This window comes from Podarcis tiliguerta, assembly GCF_965153285.1.
Source record: "Podarcis tiliguerta genome assembly, chromosome: 1".
In the NCBI taxonomy this organism is placed as follows: domain Eukaryota; kingdom Metazoa; phylum Chordata; class Lepidosauria; order Squamata; family Lacertidae; genus Podarcis; species Podarcis tiliguerta.
In genome coordinates, this window is record NC_139534.1 from 130,639,945 (window position 1) to 130,653,630 (window position 13,686).

Below are 13,686 nucleotides of genomic sequence, written 5' to 3' on the forward strand. Positions count from 1 at the left end.
GCCTCCAGGCCAGGAGAGGTGAGTCACCTGTGGACCGGGACCGCCCTGTGCCTCAGGGCAGATAAAAGCCAGCCAGCCCCAGTCCCAAGTTGCGGGAGCAACATTGTTGGTAGCCTGTTCCTGCCTGCACCCTGTCCTGCTCTGCTGCCAGAGTTCCTGACCTCACCCGACTCCCTGCCTTGGACCCAGCTTCAGCCTTGACGGACAGCCTCCATACCGCACCCTCGAACTCAGACTGGACTCGGACCTTGCCTCTTGGTTAGCCCCTGGGACCAGCACAGTCCCTGACGCAGATCTGTCTTCCTCTTCCCCACATCACTGTGCACCACACCAATCGCACCATCAGGTCTGGCCAGATACACAGCTGCCTCAGCTGACGTCCCTCAGCTGTGAGATATCCCATTTCGTGCGGATGGAGGGCTGTGACCGCTGGGTTCCTGGCGGCCACTAATGGCTTCTTAACTCTTCGCACGACAGCTCTTGAGAGACAACAATCTAAATATCCGCAAGCTGGTCTGGAAGAGATCCCTCAAGGGCCAGCTGTCATGGCAGGCCAACAGCCGTCTCTAATGCACACCCTGCCCCAACAACCACGAAGGGCCGCATTTGGCGATTCTCTCTGCCTCTTTATCTATCACTGTCTCTCTCAAATGCACACACTCTTCTGCAAACTCGTCCCCTGTCTCAGGACTACAGGAGATCATGCCACGTGAGAACATCAAACAAGGCTGCTGGGTCACGCCAATGGCCCATCTAAGTCCAGCATCCTGGTCTCCCAGTGGCCAACCAGATAATAATAATAATAATAATAATAATAATAATAATAATAATAATAATTTATTATGTATACCACGCCCATCTGGCTGGGTTTCCCCAGCCACTCTGGGCAGCTTCCAACGGAATATTAAAATACAATAACCTATTAAACATTAAAAGCTTCCCTGAACAGAGCTGCCTTCAGATGTCTTCTAAAAGTCTGGTAGTTGTTCTTTTCTTTGACATCTGGTGGGAGGGCGTTCCACAGGGCGGGGGCCACTACCGAGAAGTCCCTCTCCCTGGTTCCCTGTAACTTGGCTTCTCGCAGTGAGGGAACCGCCAGAAGGCCCTCGGCGCTGGACCTCAGTGTCCGGGCTGAACGATGGGGGTGGAGACGCTCCTTCAGGTGTACTGGGCTGGGGCCGTTTAGGGCTTTAAAGGTCAGCACCAACACTTTGAATTGTGCTTGGAAACGTACTGGGAGCCAATGAAGATCTTTCAAGACCGGTGTTATGTGATCTCTGCGGCCGCTCCCAGTCACCAGTGTAGCTGCCGCATTCTGGATTAGTTGCAATTTCTGGGTCACCTTCAAAGGTAGCCCCACATAGAGCGCATTGCAGTAGTGCAAGCGGGAGATAACCAGAGCATGCACCACTCTGGCAAGACAGTCTGAGGGCAGGGAGGGTCTCATCCTGCGTACCAGATGGAGCTGATAGACATCTGCCCTGGACACAGAATTGACCTGCACCTCCATGGACAGCTGTGAGTCCAGAATGACTCCCAGGCTGCGCACCTGGTCCTTCAGGGGCACAGTTGCCCCATGGAGGACCAGGGAGTCCTCCACACCCACCCGCTCCAGATGTCTGTGGGAAACTCTCAAACAGGATTCGAACACAAGACCCCTCTTCCCCTTCTGCGGTTTTCAGCAACTGATATTTCAGAAGCACTGATGCCTCCAGCTGTGGAGACAGAACACAGCCATCCTGGCCAGTAGCCATCAATAGCCCTCTCCTCCATGAATGTGTCGAATCCACTTTTAAAGCCATCTAGGTTGATCGCCAGAACTGCCTCCTGCGGAAATGAATTCCACAGTTCCACTATGCGCCGCGGGAGAAAGTCCTCCTTTTTACCCGTCCTACATCTCCCAGCCTTCAACTTCCCTGGATGCCCATGAGTTCTAATGTTAGCGCCTTCTGTCAAGAGCTGGGGTGTAACCGTCAGCACCTCCCTTTCCATGGAGGCGCAGGTTGCAGCCATAGCAAAGGTGGCATTTTTCCATCTCCACCGTATAAAGCAGTTGGTCCCTTCCCTTTCTCGCTCTGATCTGGCCACTGTGATCCACGCGATGGTCACCTCCAGGCTTAATTATTGTAACTCGCTCTACGTGGGGCTGCCCTTGAGACTGACCCAGAAACTCCAGCGGGTGCAGAATACCGTGGCGAGGCTCCTTACGGGGTCCTCACCGCGGGAGCACATTCAGCCAGTGCTTTACCAACTGCGCTGGCTCCCGGTGGAGTACAGGGTCAGGTTTTGACCTTTAAAGCCCTATGCTGCCTAGGACCCTCATACTTACAGGACCGCCTCTCTTGGTCTGCCCCGTGGAGGACCTTAAGTTCCACAAATGACAACATTTTGGAGGCCCCAAGTCACAAGGTGGTTAGATTGGTCTCAACTAGGGCCAGGGCCTTTTCAGTACTGGCCCCGACTTGGTGGAATGCTCTGCCACAAGAGACCAGGGCCCTGCAGGACTTGACATCTTTCTGCAGGGCCTGCAAGACAGAGCTGTTCTGCCTGGCCCTTTGGTTTGGACTCAGTCTGACCCTTATGTTTCCCTCCCCTTATGGTTTTGATCCATGGGCTACTTTTAAAATGAGGCTGCATTTTAAATTGTATTTTAACCTGTATTTCAAATTGTTCCCCCCCCCCCTTATTATGTTTTTATTGTAATTTTACTGGTGTTAGCTGCCCTGAGCCCGAGCAGGGTATAAATAAATTATTATTATTATTATTATTATTATTATTATTATTATTATTATTATTATTATTTTATTACAGTGGTACCTCGGGTTAGGTGCTTAATTCGTTCTAGAGGGCCATTCTTAACCTGAAACTGTTCTTAACCTGAAGCACCACTTTAGCTAATGGGGCCTCCTGCTGCTGCCACGCCACTGGAGCCCGATTTCTGTTCTCATCCTGAAGCAAAGTTCTTACCCCGAGGTACTATTTCTGGGTTAGCGGAGTATGTAACCTGAAGCGTATGTAACCTGAAGCGTATGTAACCCAAGGTACCACTGTATTATTATTAGGAGGGAGAGAAACTGTCCTCTGCCCATTTTCTCTACTCCATGTGCATCATTATTTGATTTCATATATTTATTTAATCCATTTATATTCCGCCCTTCGTCAAAAGATCTCTGGGCGGTTCACACGACAAAAAATGCAAGACGGAAGCAGAAATAAATGGCGGAAACAAAACCAACAGAGCAAGAATTCCCCCCTCCCACAAACACAAGGCTGCAGAGGAATAATCAGCCAAAGGCTTATTAACGAAACTCGACTTATTGCATATGCAATTAATTCTGCTGCCTAAGAATCTCCAGTTTCAGAGACTGAGGTCTGGCGTAGGGAGATGTTCTCAGGAGCTTACCGTCCGGGTCGAAGGGGAGGTCCTCGTCCACACCGACAACCCGTCTCCTGTGGCTGAAAGGAGGGGTGTCTGGGAAGCTTTCGAGAATAACTTCGCCCTCCGGGTAGTCTGGGAAGATGTCCGTTTCCGTAGGGTCACTCGTATCTTCTCCCTGAGGGGATAGGCTGTCCCCGTCTCCACGGCGCCTCAGCAGAACAGCCGTGACGGCCTCGATCGGGCTCTCGTACACCAGCGGCAGGGACGGGGTCCTCACATTTTCTTCTACTACAGAAGGTGGCGTCAGTTGCTCCGACAGGTATAGGAGGGCCGAATCCAGTTCGGGGTACGGAGGGAGGCTGCTGGGTGCTGAGTAGAGCGAGGTGGGCTCCACTTCTGAGTCCAGGCTGGCGCCCGAGTGCCTTGGCTCGCTGTAGTCGACCTGTGCATCGGCGTTCGACGAGGCGCTGGGTCCCGGTCCGAGTGGCTGCCCGGTGGGCACCACGGGCAGGTATTCGAAATCGTCTTCACTGTCGTCGTAGAAGGGATCCGCGTAGTCGAGGTTGGGGTCAGGGTATTCTGGCTCCAGGAAGTTGTGGCCGGTGGAGCTGGTCTCGGGGAGTTCCGGGGGAGCGGCGGGGAGCTCGCCGAGCGAGGCAGGGACCACATTGCCCAGCTGGGTGGCGCTGCCAATGTGGAATGCCCAGATGCCAGGGATGCCCATGTTGCTCAGCCTAAAGGAAGGAGGAAGAAGAGGGCTTGATTAACCGTTAGGACATCAAGGGAGAACGGAGGGTGGGCACCACAGAAATTTCCCATTGCCGGATTTGTAACCTCAACAAATCGCTCAGCTGAACGTTTGTTTTCTCAGTCGAAGGATATTTAAAATCCCCGCAGAGGAAATCAGAAGAAGTACCGACATTGGAAGACTGGCAAAATAATTTTTTTGAAATGATTGAATTAGCAAAAATGACGTCAATGCAATCTAATCAAAATCTCAAACAGGAATGGGAATGTGTAGAAGAATACATGACCAAAAGATGCTCCAACAAGAATTTATTGATATGTATAGACTGATTTCACAAAGTTAAGTTAAGCTAAGCTAAGCAAATATATAAGATTGAATGTTTAATTATTAAGATACAAAATTACCGTCTCAATAATAAAATTACAAAATAATAACAAGGAAGTCACGCATGGGTGGAGGGAAGACACAGGGCCAGAAATAAGAAATGGCTAAATGTTGGTACATAATGAAATGTGAAAATGTGAATTTACGAATATAATGTACAGTGGTACCCCAACAAGACGAATGCCTTGGAAGACGAAAAACTCGCAAGACGAAAGGGTTTTCCGTTTTCTGAGTTGCTTCGCAAGACGGATTTCCCTATGGGCTTGCTTCGCAAGACGAAAGGTCTTGCGCCTTTTTTTTAAAGCCGCCAATGCATTCCTATGGGAAACCGTCAATACACAGCGGTGCTTTGCAAGACGAAAAAACTCGTAGAACGAAAAAACTTGCAGAACGAATTAAATTCGTCTTGCGAGGCACCACTGTATATGTATCAATATGTAAAGATTTCATATATGTATTGCAACATTAATAATAAATAAATAAAGTGCCCCCCCCCCCCCCGGGAAAAAAAATCCCCATAGTGCAAGTATACAGCAAGGCAGCCTGGGAGCCTTATCTGAAGTACAGAAGCAGGTGTGTTACATAAGATTAGGTCTGAGAATCTGATCATAGAATCAAAGAATTGTAGAGTCGAAGGGGGCCCCTCAGTGGTCCTTTATCCCAGCCCCTGCAATGCAGGAATCTCAGGCATCTCAAAGACTTTGCAACAAGTAGGAGGAAAAAAATCTCAAATACAAATAAAGTGGAAGTATACAAAAGTAAAAACGTTATTTTCCATCTTACTGTAGGTTTTTCTTCATTTTGATAAACAAAAAAATATTTTATGGTTTATTATTGTGTATATTTTGAATGGGGACACGGGTGGCGCTATGGTCTAATCCACTGAGCCTCTTGGGCTTGCTGGTCAGTGGTTCGAATCCCCATGACGGGGTGAGCTCCAGTTGCTCTGTCCCAGCTCCTGCCAACCTAGCAGTTCGAAAGCACGTCAAAGTGCAAGTAGATAAATAGGTACCACTCCGGCGGGAAGGTAAATGGCATTTCCGTGCGCTCTGGTTTCCGTCACTGTGTCCCATTGCGCCAGAAGTGGTTTAGTCCTGCTGGCCACATTACCCAGAAAGCTGTCTGTGGACAAACGCCGGCTCTCTCAGCCTGAAAGCGAGGTGAGCGCCGCAACCCCATAGTCACCTTTGACTGGACTTTAATCATTTTTTCAATACAAACAGCAACCACAAAAAAACACATACAACAAAAACCACAACACTAATAACACAATGTAACAATTCAGATTTGAGCATTGATATACCTATAACTACACCTTTTTAACAATATTTCCCCACCTCTCTCTCCTCCCCCTACTTCCCACCACTGCCCACTTTATCGCTTAAATATTCCTTCCAGATTCCTTCATATTTATCCATTCTTAATTTGCGTCAATATGCAATTCGTTCGTATGTAGCTAATCTGTCCATATTATCAATCCATGTGCTCAATGGAATCCTCTTCCAATTCATCAAAACAAGTTTTTTTGTTTTTAATATGGCACGGTACATCCATTTTTTTTGACCCCTTGTAATCTCCTACGTTTCCGGTATATAATTTAGAATTAAATTCAAATCCCCTAAATAACAATTTCTTTTTATTACTCTTGCTATATATATCCTCACCTTGCACCAAAATGATCTTATCATCGGGCAGTTAATCATCATATGTACTAAGTTCGCATTTTTACTTCCACATCTCCAGCAGTTGTCTGCATTTGTTATTTTCTTCTGGTAAAGTTCTGCTGGAGTCCAGTGGACTCTGAATATTATTTTCTGCTGAATAAGCCTTAGTCTTAGATCCATAGAGGCTATTTCTGTTGATTTTATTCTTGACTCTCATATATCATTTGTTATCTGTACCCCTAACTCGTCACTCCATTTTTGTCTATCATATTCTAAATCGTATTTCTTTCTGTTGAGTAGGTTTTTATATAGTGCAAGTGTAGAGTTCTTTGTTTTGGTTGCAGAGATTAAATCTTGTAGCAGCAGGGGTGTTTCCGATGCTGCTATAGCATCAGGCCCAAACTGCCTTTCCAACATATGTTTCAATTGGATGTATTGCCATTGTGTTTCGCTGGTTGATCCATACTTTACTTGCAAGGTCTTATATTCCACAAATTTGTAATTTTCATCAATTAATTGATTCAATGTCAAAATACCTAACAAAGGAGAAGCTTTGAGTTTCCAAGGCATGCTCTGGTCCATGGGGTCACGGAGAGTCGAAAACGACTAAGACGCACCAGACCACAAGACGCATCTAGATTTTGGAGGAGGAAAACAAGAAAAAATATATTCTGAATCCCAGAAGCCAGAACAGCAAGAGGGATCGCTGCGCAGCAAAAGCAGCAATCCCTCTTGCTGTTCTGGCTTCTGGGATAGCTGCGCAGCCTGCATTCGCTCCGTAAGACGCACACACATTTCCCCTTACTTTTTAGGAGGGAAAAAGCGAGTCTTATAGAGCAAAAAATATGGTATATATATATACAGAGGCACCAAAATCTTTCCAGCGCTTAGGGCCTCTAAAGATCTTTCTCCAGCCCTGAGGTAGAAGGGTGAAAGCTGAATGGCTGCTGATTGACAACCACCTTTAAAATAAAAATAAAATAAAATAAAATAAAATCTTCAACATGAAGGGTGCAAATTCATGCAACAAGACCATCCTGGCTCCCACTGGGTCTGAGCAGGTGTCCCTGGGAAGCCTGCAAACAGGACCTAAGAGGCAACAGCCCTTTCCTGCTGCTGCTCCTCTTCAGAAACTGGTATTCATATAGATTCTTGGAACTGTAGAGTTGAAAGGGTCCCCCAGAGGTCATCTAGCCCAACCCCCAGCAATGCAGGAATCTCGGCTGAAAAATCCATGACAGTGGGCCATCCAGGAGCATACAGACTTTGACTTGGCATTAGTTCACCATTCACGCTGTGCCTGAAGATTTGGGGGGCAGAACTGAGAGGCAGCCTTACCCACAGGGCTTAGGTAAAGTTAAAGGTACCCCTGCCCATACAGGCCAGTCTTGCCAGACTCCAGGGTTGTGCACTCATCTCACTCTATAGGCCGGGAGCCAGCGTTGTCCGCAGACACTTCCGGGTCACGTGGCCAGCGTGACAAGCTGCATCTGGCGAGCCAGCGCAGCACACGGAACGCCGTTTACCTTCCCGCTGGTAAGCGGTCCCTATTTATCTACTTGCACCCGGGGGTGCTTTCAAACTGCTAGGTTGGCAGGCGCTGGGACCGAACGACGGGAGCGCACCCCACTGCGGGGATTCGAACCGCCGACCATGCGATCGGCAAGTCCTAGGCGCTGAGGTTTTACCCACAGCGCCAGCCACGTCCCCGCAGGGTGGCGCTGTGGGTAAAAGCCCCCCCCCCCCCCCGCAGGGCTTACGGTCTAGTAAAGCATGATTCGGAGGAAAGGGGGATTTTATGACAACCGACAAATCCCTTTGGGGCTCGGGGCCGAGGAATCTCGGCGCGTGTAATTGCCTTGGCGTGATCCCCGCCGACGAGAGAAAACAATGCGTTCCGGCTCCATCCCACACTGGCAAAGTCTGGGTATCCGTGTCGGATGGGTCGCTTGGATCATGTTACTAATTGCAAACAGCAGAAACAGCTCCGCTGGAGAGGAGCTGGGAAGCAGCGATGGGATCCGGGTTGGCCACACGATCAAAGGACCGAGGCAGATCCAGATCAGGGGGGAATTTGCTCTTCAGAGCTCAGCTTGGCAGACCTCAAATTCTCTTGCTCCTTCACCACCCCAAGTAGCATCAAAAATATGCATTCCTAAACAGCAACAGCACATGGCAGAATGCAATGCCCACTTTTGTAATGGAATAGGATGCCCATCTGTTGAGGATTCTCTAGTTGAGATTCCTGCATTGCATGGAATTGGACTACATTACTGTCCCATCAGGACGCGGGTGGCGCTGTGGTTTAAAGCTTCAGTGCCTAGGACTTGTCGGCGGTTCGAATCCCCGTGGCGGGGTGCGCTCCTGTCGCTCGGTCCCAGCGCCTGCCAACCTAGCAATTCGAAAGCACCTCCGGGTGCAAGTAGATAAATAGGGACCGCTTACCAGCGGGAAGGTAAACGGCGTTTCCGTGTGCGGCTCTGGCTTGCCAGAGCAGCGATGTCACGCTGGCCACGTGACCCGGAAGTGTCTGCGGACAGCGCTGGCTCCCGGCCTCTAGAGTGAGATGAGCGCACAACCCTAGAGTCTGTCAAGACTGGCCCGTACGGGCAAGGGTACCTTTACCTTTACCTTTACTGTCCCATCACCTCCTGGCAAATAGAAGGGGAAGAAATGGAGGCAGTGAGAGATTTTACTTTCTTGGGCTCCATGATCACTGCAAATGGTGACAGCAGCCACGAAATTAAAAGACGCCTGCTTCTTGGGAGAAAAGCAATGACAAACCTGGACAGCATCTTAAAAAGCAGAGACATCATCTTGCCAACAAAGGTCCGTATAGTTAAAGCCATGGTTTTCCCAGTAGTGATGTATGGAAGTGAGAGCTGGACCATAAAGAAGGCTGATCGCTGAAGAATTGATGCTTTTGAATTCTGGTGCTGGAGGAGACTCTTGAGAGTCCCATGGACTGCAAGAAGATCAAACGCATCCATTCTGAAGGAAATCAGCCTTGAGTGATCACTGGAAGGACAGATCCTGAAGCTGAGGCTCCAATAGTTTGGCCACCTCAGGAGAAGAGAAGACTCCCTGGAAAAGACCCTGATGTTAGGAAAGATGGAGGGCACAAGGAGAAGGGGACGACAGAGGATGAGATGGTGGGACAGTGTTCTTGAAGCTACCAGCATGAGTTTGACCAAACTGCGGGGGGCAGTGGAAGACAGGAGTGCCTGGCATGCTCTGGTTCAGGGGGTCACGAAGAGTCAGACACGACTAAACGACTAAACTACAACAAACTGTGGCGATCGCACAGGGTCCCTGGACGTCTGACGGTCTATTGATCCCTGTGCCACCAGTGTGCTCGCTTCCCCGCTGCCACCAACCCGTTACTCTTGGGTACACACTGAGTCCAGATAGTTATTAAAATTGAACCAAATAAACAAGTTTATTTTATAAGCGTTAACAAGTTTAAGGTTTCTCAGATAATATTCTTGTCAGTTTCTTAACTTTAGTTTCTTTACTGGCCTATACCTTCCTAATACCTTCTGTCTGATTATATTCTGGGCTGCATCAATAGGAGTATAGCATCTAGATCAAGGGAAGTAATAGTGCCACTGTATTCTGCTCTGGTCAGACCTCACCTGGAGTACTGTGTCCAGTTCTGGGCACCACAGTTCAAGAAGGACACTGACAAACTGGAACGTGTCCAGAGGAGGGCAACCAAAATGGTCAAAGGCCTGGAAACGATGCCTTATGAGGAACGGCTAAGGGAGCTGGGCATGTTTAGCCTGGAGAAGAGGAGGTTAAGGGGTGATATGATAGCCATGTTCAAATATATAAAAGGATGTCACATAGAGGAGGGAGAAAGGTTGTTTTCTGCTGCTCCAGAGAAGCGGACACGGAGCAATGGATCCAAACTACAAGAAAGAAGATTCCACCTCAACATTAGGAAGAACTTCCTGACAGTAAGAGCTGTTCGACAGTGGAATTTGCTGCCAAGGAGTGTGGTGGAGTCTCCTTCTTTGGAGGTCTTTAAGCAGAGGCTTGACAACCATATGTCAGGAGTGCTCTGATGGTGTTTCCTGTTTGGCAGGGGGTTGGACTCAATGGCCCTTGTGGCCTCTTCCAACTCTATGATTCTATGATTCTATGATCAACTGTTTGACTGACTCCTCTTAACAGATTCTCTCACTCTCTCACATCAGACTAGCCCAACCCACAGACTTATCCTCTCTCTCTCCTCTCTAACTCCAGACTGACTTCTTAACAACTCTAACTCTAACTCCTCCGCTTGGGTTCCTATTGGTTAATCATTTTACAGGGTCTTTTGGGTGGTGGCTCCCCATTTGAGAAAGCCCCTTTCCTGGCCTGGTGCATCTATCTCCTTTGTTATTAACTTCCTAGAGGGATTCTGAAAGGTTTCTGTTTGCTCGGGGTTTGATGGCTGAAAGATGCTGTTGATGCATGGTCGGCCAATTGGTGCTAAAGAAGGATAGAACTTTTTTTATGTATGCAACAACAGCAGCAAGAATACTTATCGCGAAGTATTGGAAGACACAAGATCTACCCACCCGGGAAGAATGGCATATGAAGTTGATGGACTACATGGAACTGGCGGAAATGACTGGCAGAATCCGAGACCAGGGAGAGGAGTCGGTGGAAGAAGACTGGAAAAAGTTTAAAGATTATTTACAGAAATACTGCAAAATTAATGAATGTTAAAATATTGTTGGAATGAAGTTATATTGCTTTAGTAGAAACGTTATAAGGCTTTAAGTATAAATAAGATTAATGGAATCTTAAAGGTAAAATAAGGTTAGAATGTGTTAAGATAATTATAGGACAGATAACAGAGGAAGATGGAAAGGAATTGCTGAAACATTTGACAGAAGTGGAATACAAAAAGGGAGGTGTGAGGAGGTTGGTGAAATAAGTGAATGAAAGATAAGATATTGAAATTGTTTGAGTGTTTTAAATTGTTTTTGTTTGGTTTTGTTAGTTTAATGTGTTTAGTGTTATGTAGTGTCTTTACATTGTATTGTATTGTTCTTTTTTCTGTTTTTGTTTGGTTTTGTAGTGTTTAAATTGTTCAAAAAGCAATAAACATTATTTTAAAAAAAGAAAAGAAAGATGCTGTTGTTGATGGCAGCCTTGACCTTGTGAGCTTCTAAATTGTTTTCAGATGCTCTCAATTGTTCTTGCTTCTAAAATGTTTTCACTCGTTTTATTTTAATTTTAATTGCATGGTTTCGCTGCGTTCTTGTTGGCCGCCCTGGGCTCCCTCGGGAGGAAGGACGGGACAGAAATACGATAATAAACAAGGCAATGTTCAGCTGCTGGAGGCAGTAAATATCTCTGAGCGCCAGGTTTTTGGGAATCGCAGAGAGAGAACAGGCCAGGGGCCTGATCCGGCACATGTATTCACATAGAGAGCTTCTCTCACGGACTTATTTCAGGAATGTTTGGGCTGCTTGGCTTTGACATACTGAGTTGCACACATCATTATTATTGGACATTGTATATATTACAGTGGTGCCCCGCAAGACGAATGCCTCGCAAGACGGAAAACCCGCTAAACGAAAGGGTTTTCCGTTTTGGAGGTGCTTCGCAGGACGAATTTGCTATGGGCTTTCTTCGCAAGACGAAAATGTCTTGCGATTCCTGGGGGGGTTTTCCGCTCCCCACCCCCTTTTTCTAAGGCACTAAGCTGCTAATAGCCTTTTAGCAGCTAATCCGCTAATCCCTTAAGCCTTTAATAGCCGCTAAACCGCTAATAGCGCTAATCCGCTAATGGGGTTGCTTCGCAAGACGAAAAAACCGCTAGACGAAGAGACTCACGGAACGGATTCTTTTCGTCTTGCGAGGCACCACTGTATTTAAGATTTCTTTTTGTGTGTGTATAATTTTTATTAAGTTTTCTATTTTACAATTTAAAATATTCATTAAACAACCTTAAAATGTCAGTGACTTCCCATATTCTCTTTCCATTTATGATTTGCATATCATAAATCCCTGCATATTTTACATAAATTAAACCATTCAGTATTTCATTATTACATCCATCAAAACTTGTTGAATTTATCTTAATGCTGCCAACATTTTCAAGTGTACAAGTATTCAAGTATATTCCCCCCCCCATATATTCAATCAACATTTTCCAATCTTCTTTAAAAGTATGTTCTCCTATTCTATATGTTAGGTCCACAAGCTGTGCATATTCCATCAGTTTACGTTGTCATTCTTCTTTGGTTGAAACTCATTTTCCATTTCTGGGCTAGCAAAACACGGGCCGCAGTAGTGGCATACATAAATAGCCTTTTTTGACACCTGGGAATTTCCATCTGAATTATCCCCAACAAAAAGGACTCTAGTTTGGTGGGGTTTTTTGGAAAAAAAGTACTTTTAAACCTTTTTTTCAATTCATTATGGATTATTTCCCAATACTCTTTTACCCTTTTAAAGGTCCGCCACATATACAGTGGTCCCCCGCAAGACGAATGCCTCGCAAGACGGAAAACCCGCTAGACAAAAGGGTTTTCCGTTTTGGAGGTGCTTCGCAGGACGAATTTGCTATGGGCTTGGTTCGCAAGACGAAAATGTCTTGCGATTCCTGGGGGGGTTTTTTCGCTCCCTACCCCCTTTTCCTAAGGCACTAAGCTGCTAATAGCCTTTTAGCAGCTAATCCGCTAATCCCTTAAGCCTTTAATAGCCGCTAATAGCCGCTAAACGGCTAATAGCGCTAATCCGCTAATGGGCTTGCTTCGCAAGACGAAAAAACCACTAGACGAAGAGACTCACGGAACGGATTCTTTTCGTCTTGCGAGGCACCACTGTATTATTATTATTTAAAATGTCATGTAATAAATACAAGGTGTTGAAATGCTGTACATGTTGGACCTTGGTTAGCAAGACCTAGAATCAAAGCTTCAGAGTTGGAAGGGAACCGCTAGGGTCATCTAGTCTGACCCCTGCCAATGCAGGAATCTCGACTAAAATATCCATGACAGGTGGCTGTCCAACCTCCCCAGCCAGCCTGGCCAATGAGCAGGGATGATGGGAGTTGTAGTTTCAGCATGTTGTTGGTCTCCCAGCTTCCATGAGCCTCAGGCAGCCTGGCCACTATTCATGGACAATGCTCATTCCAGCAACATCTGCAGGGCGCCACATTGGCTACTCTTGAGTAGCAGCTGTGTGCTCCAGAGGTGTTCAGGGAAAGATAGATATCACGCTTGGGATATCAGAATTCTGGTTTGCCAGAAGCGGCTTAGTCATGCTGGCCACATGACCCGGAAGCTGTACGCCAGCTCCCTCGGCCAGTAAAGCGAGATGAGCGCCGTAACCCCAGAGTCATCCACGACTGGACCTAATGGTCAGGGGTCCCTTTACCACATTATTATTATTATTACTATTATTATTATTATTATCATCACCACCATCATTTTATTCTCAAGCCCCTGGGGAACAAAAGATTAAAAATACATTAAAAACAGGGCTGCCTTCAGATGTCTTCTAAATGT

The 13,686-nt window shown here is 46.8% G+C and overlaps 1 protein-coding gene and 1 long non-coding RNA gene across 2 annotated transcripts in view; one reads left to right on the forward strand and one right to left on the reverse strand.

Annotated features, from left to right (window-relative positions):
- LOC310677739 overlaps positions 1–13,686 on the forward strand; it is a 304,619-nt gene that overhangs the window by 112,924 nt on the left and 178,009 nt on the right. The gene's annotated exons all lie outside the window — the stretch shown is intronic.
- NID2 (nidogen 2) overlaps positions 1–13,686 on the reverse strand; it is an 88,123-nt gene that overhangs the window by 52,096 nt on the left and 22,341 nt on the right. Inside the window, exon 4 of the mRNA XM_083433698.1 lies at positions 3,404–4,113. Within this exon, the coding sequence (XP_083289824.1) occupies positions 3,404–4,113 (710 nt within the window). The remainder of the gene's footprint in view (positions 1–3,403; positions 4,114–13,686) is intronic.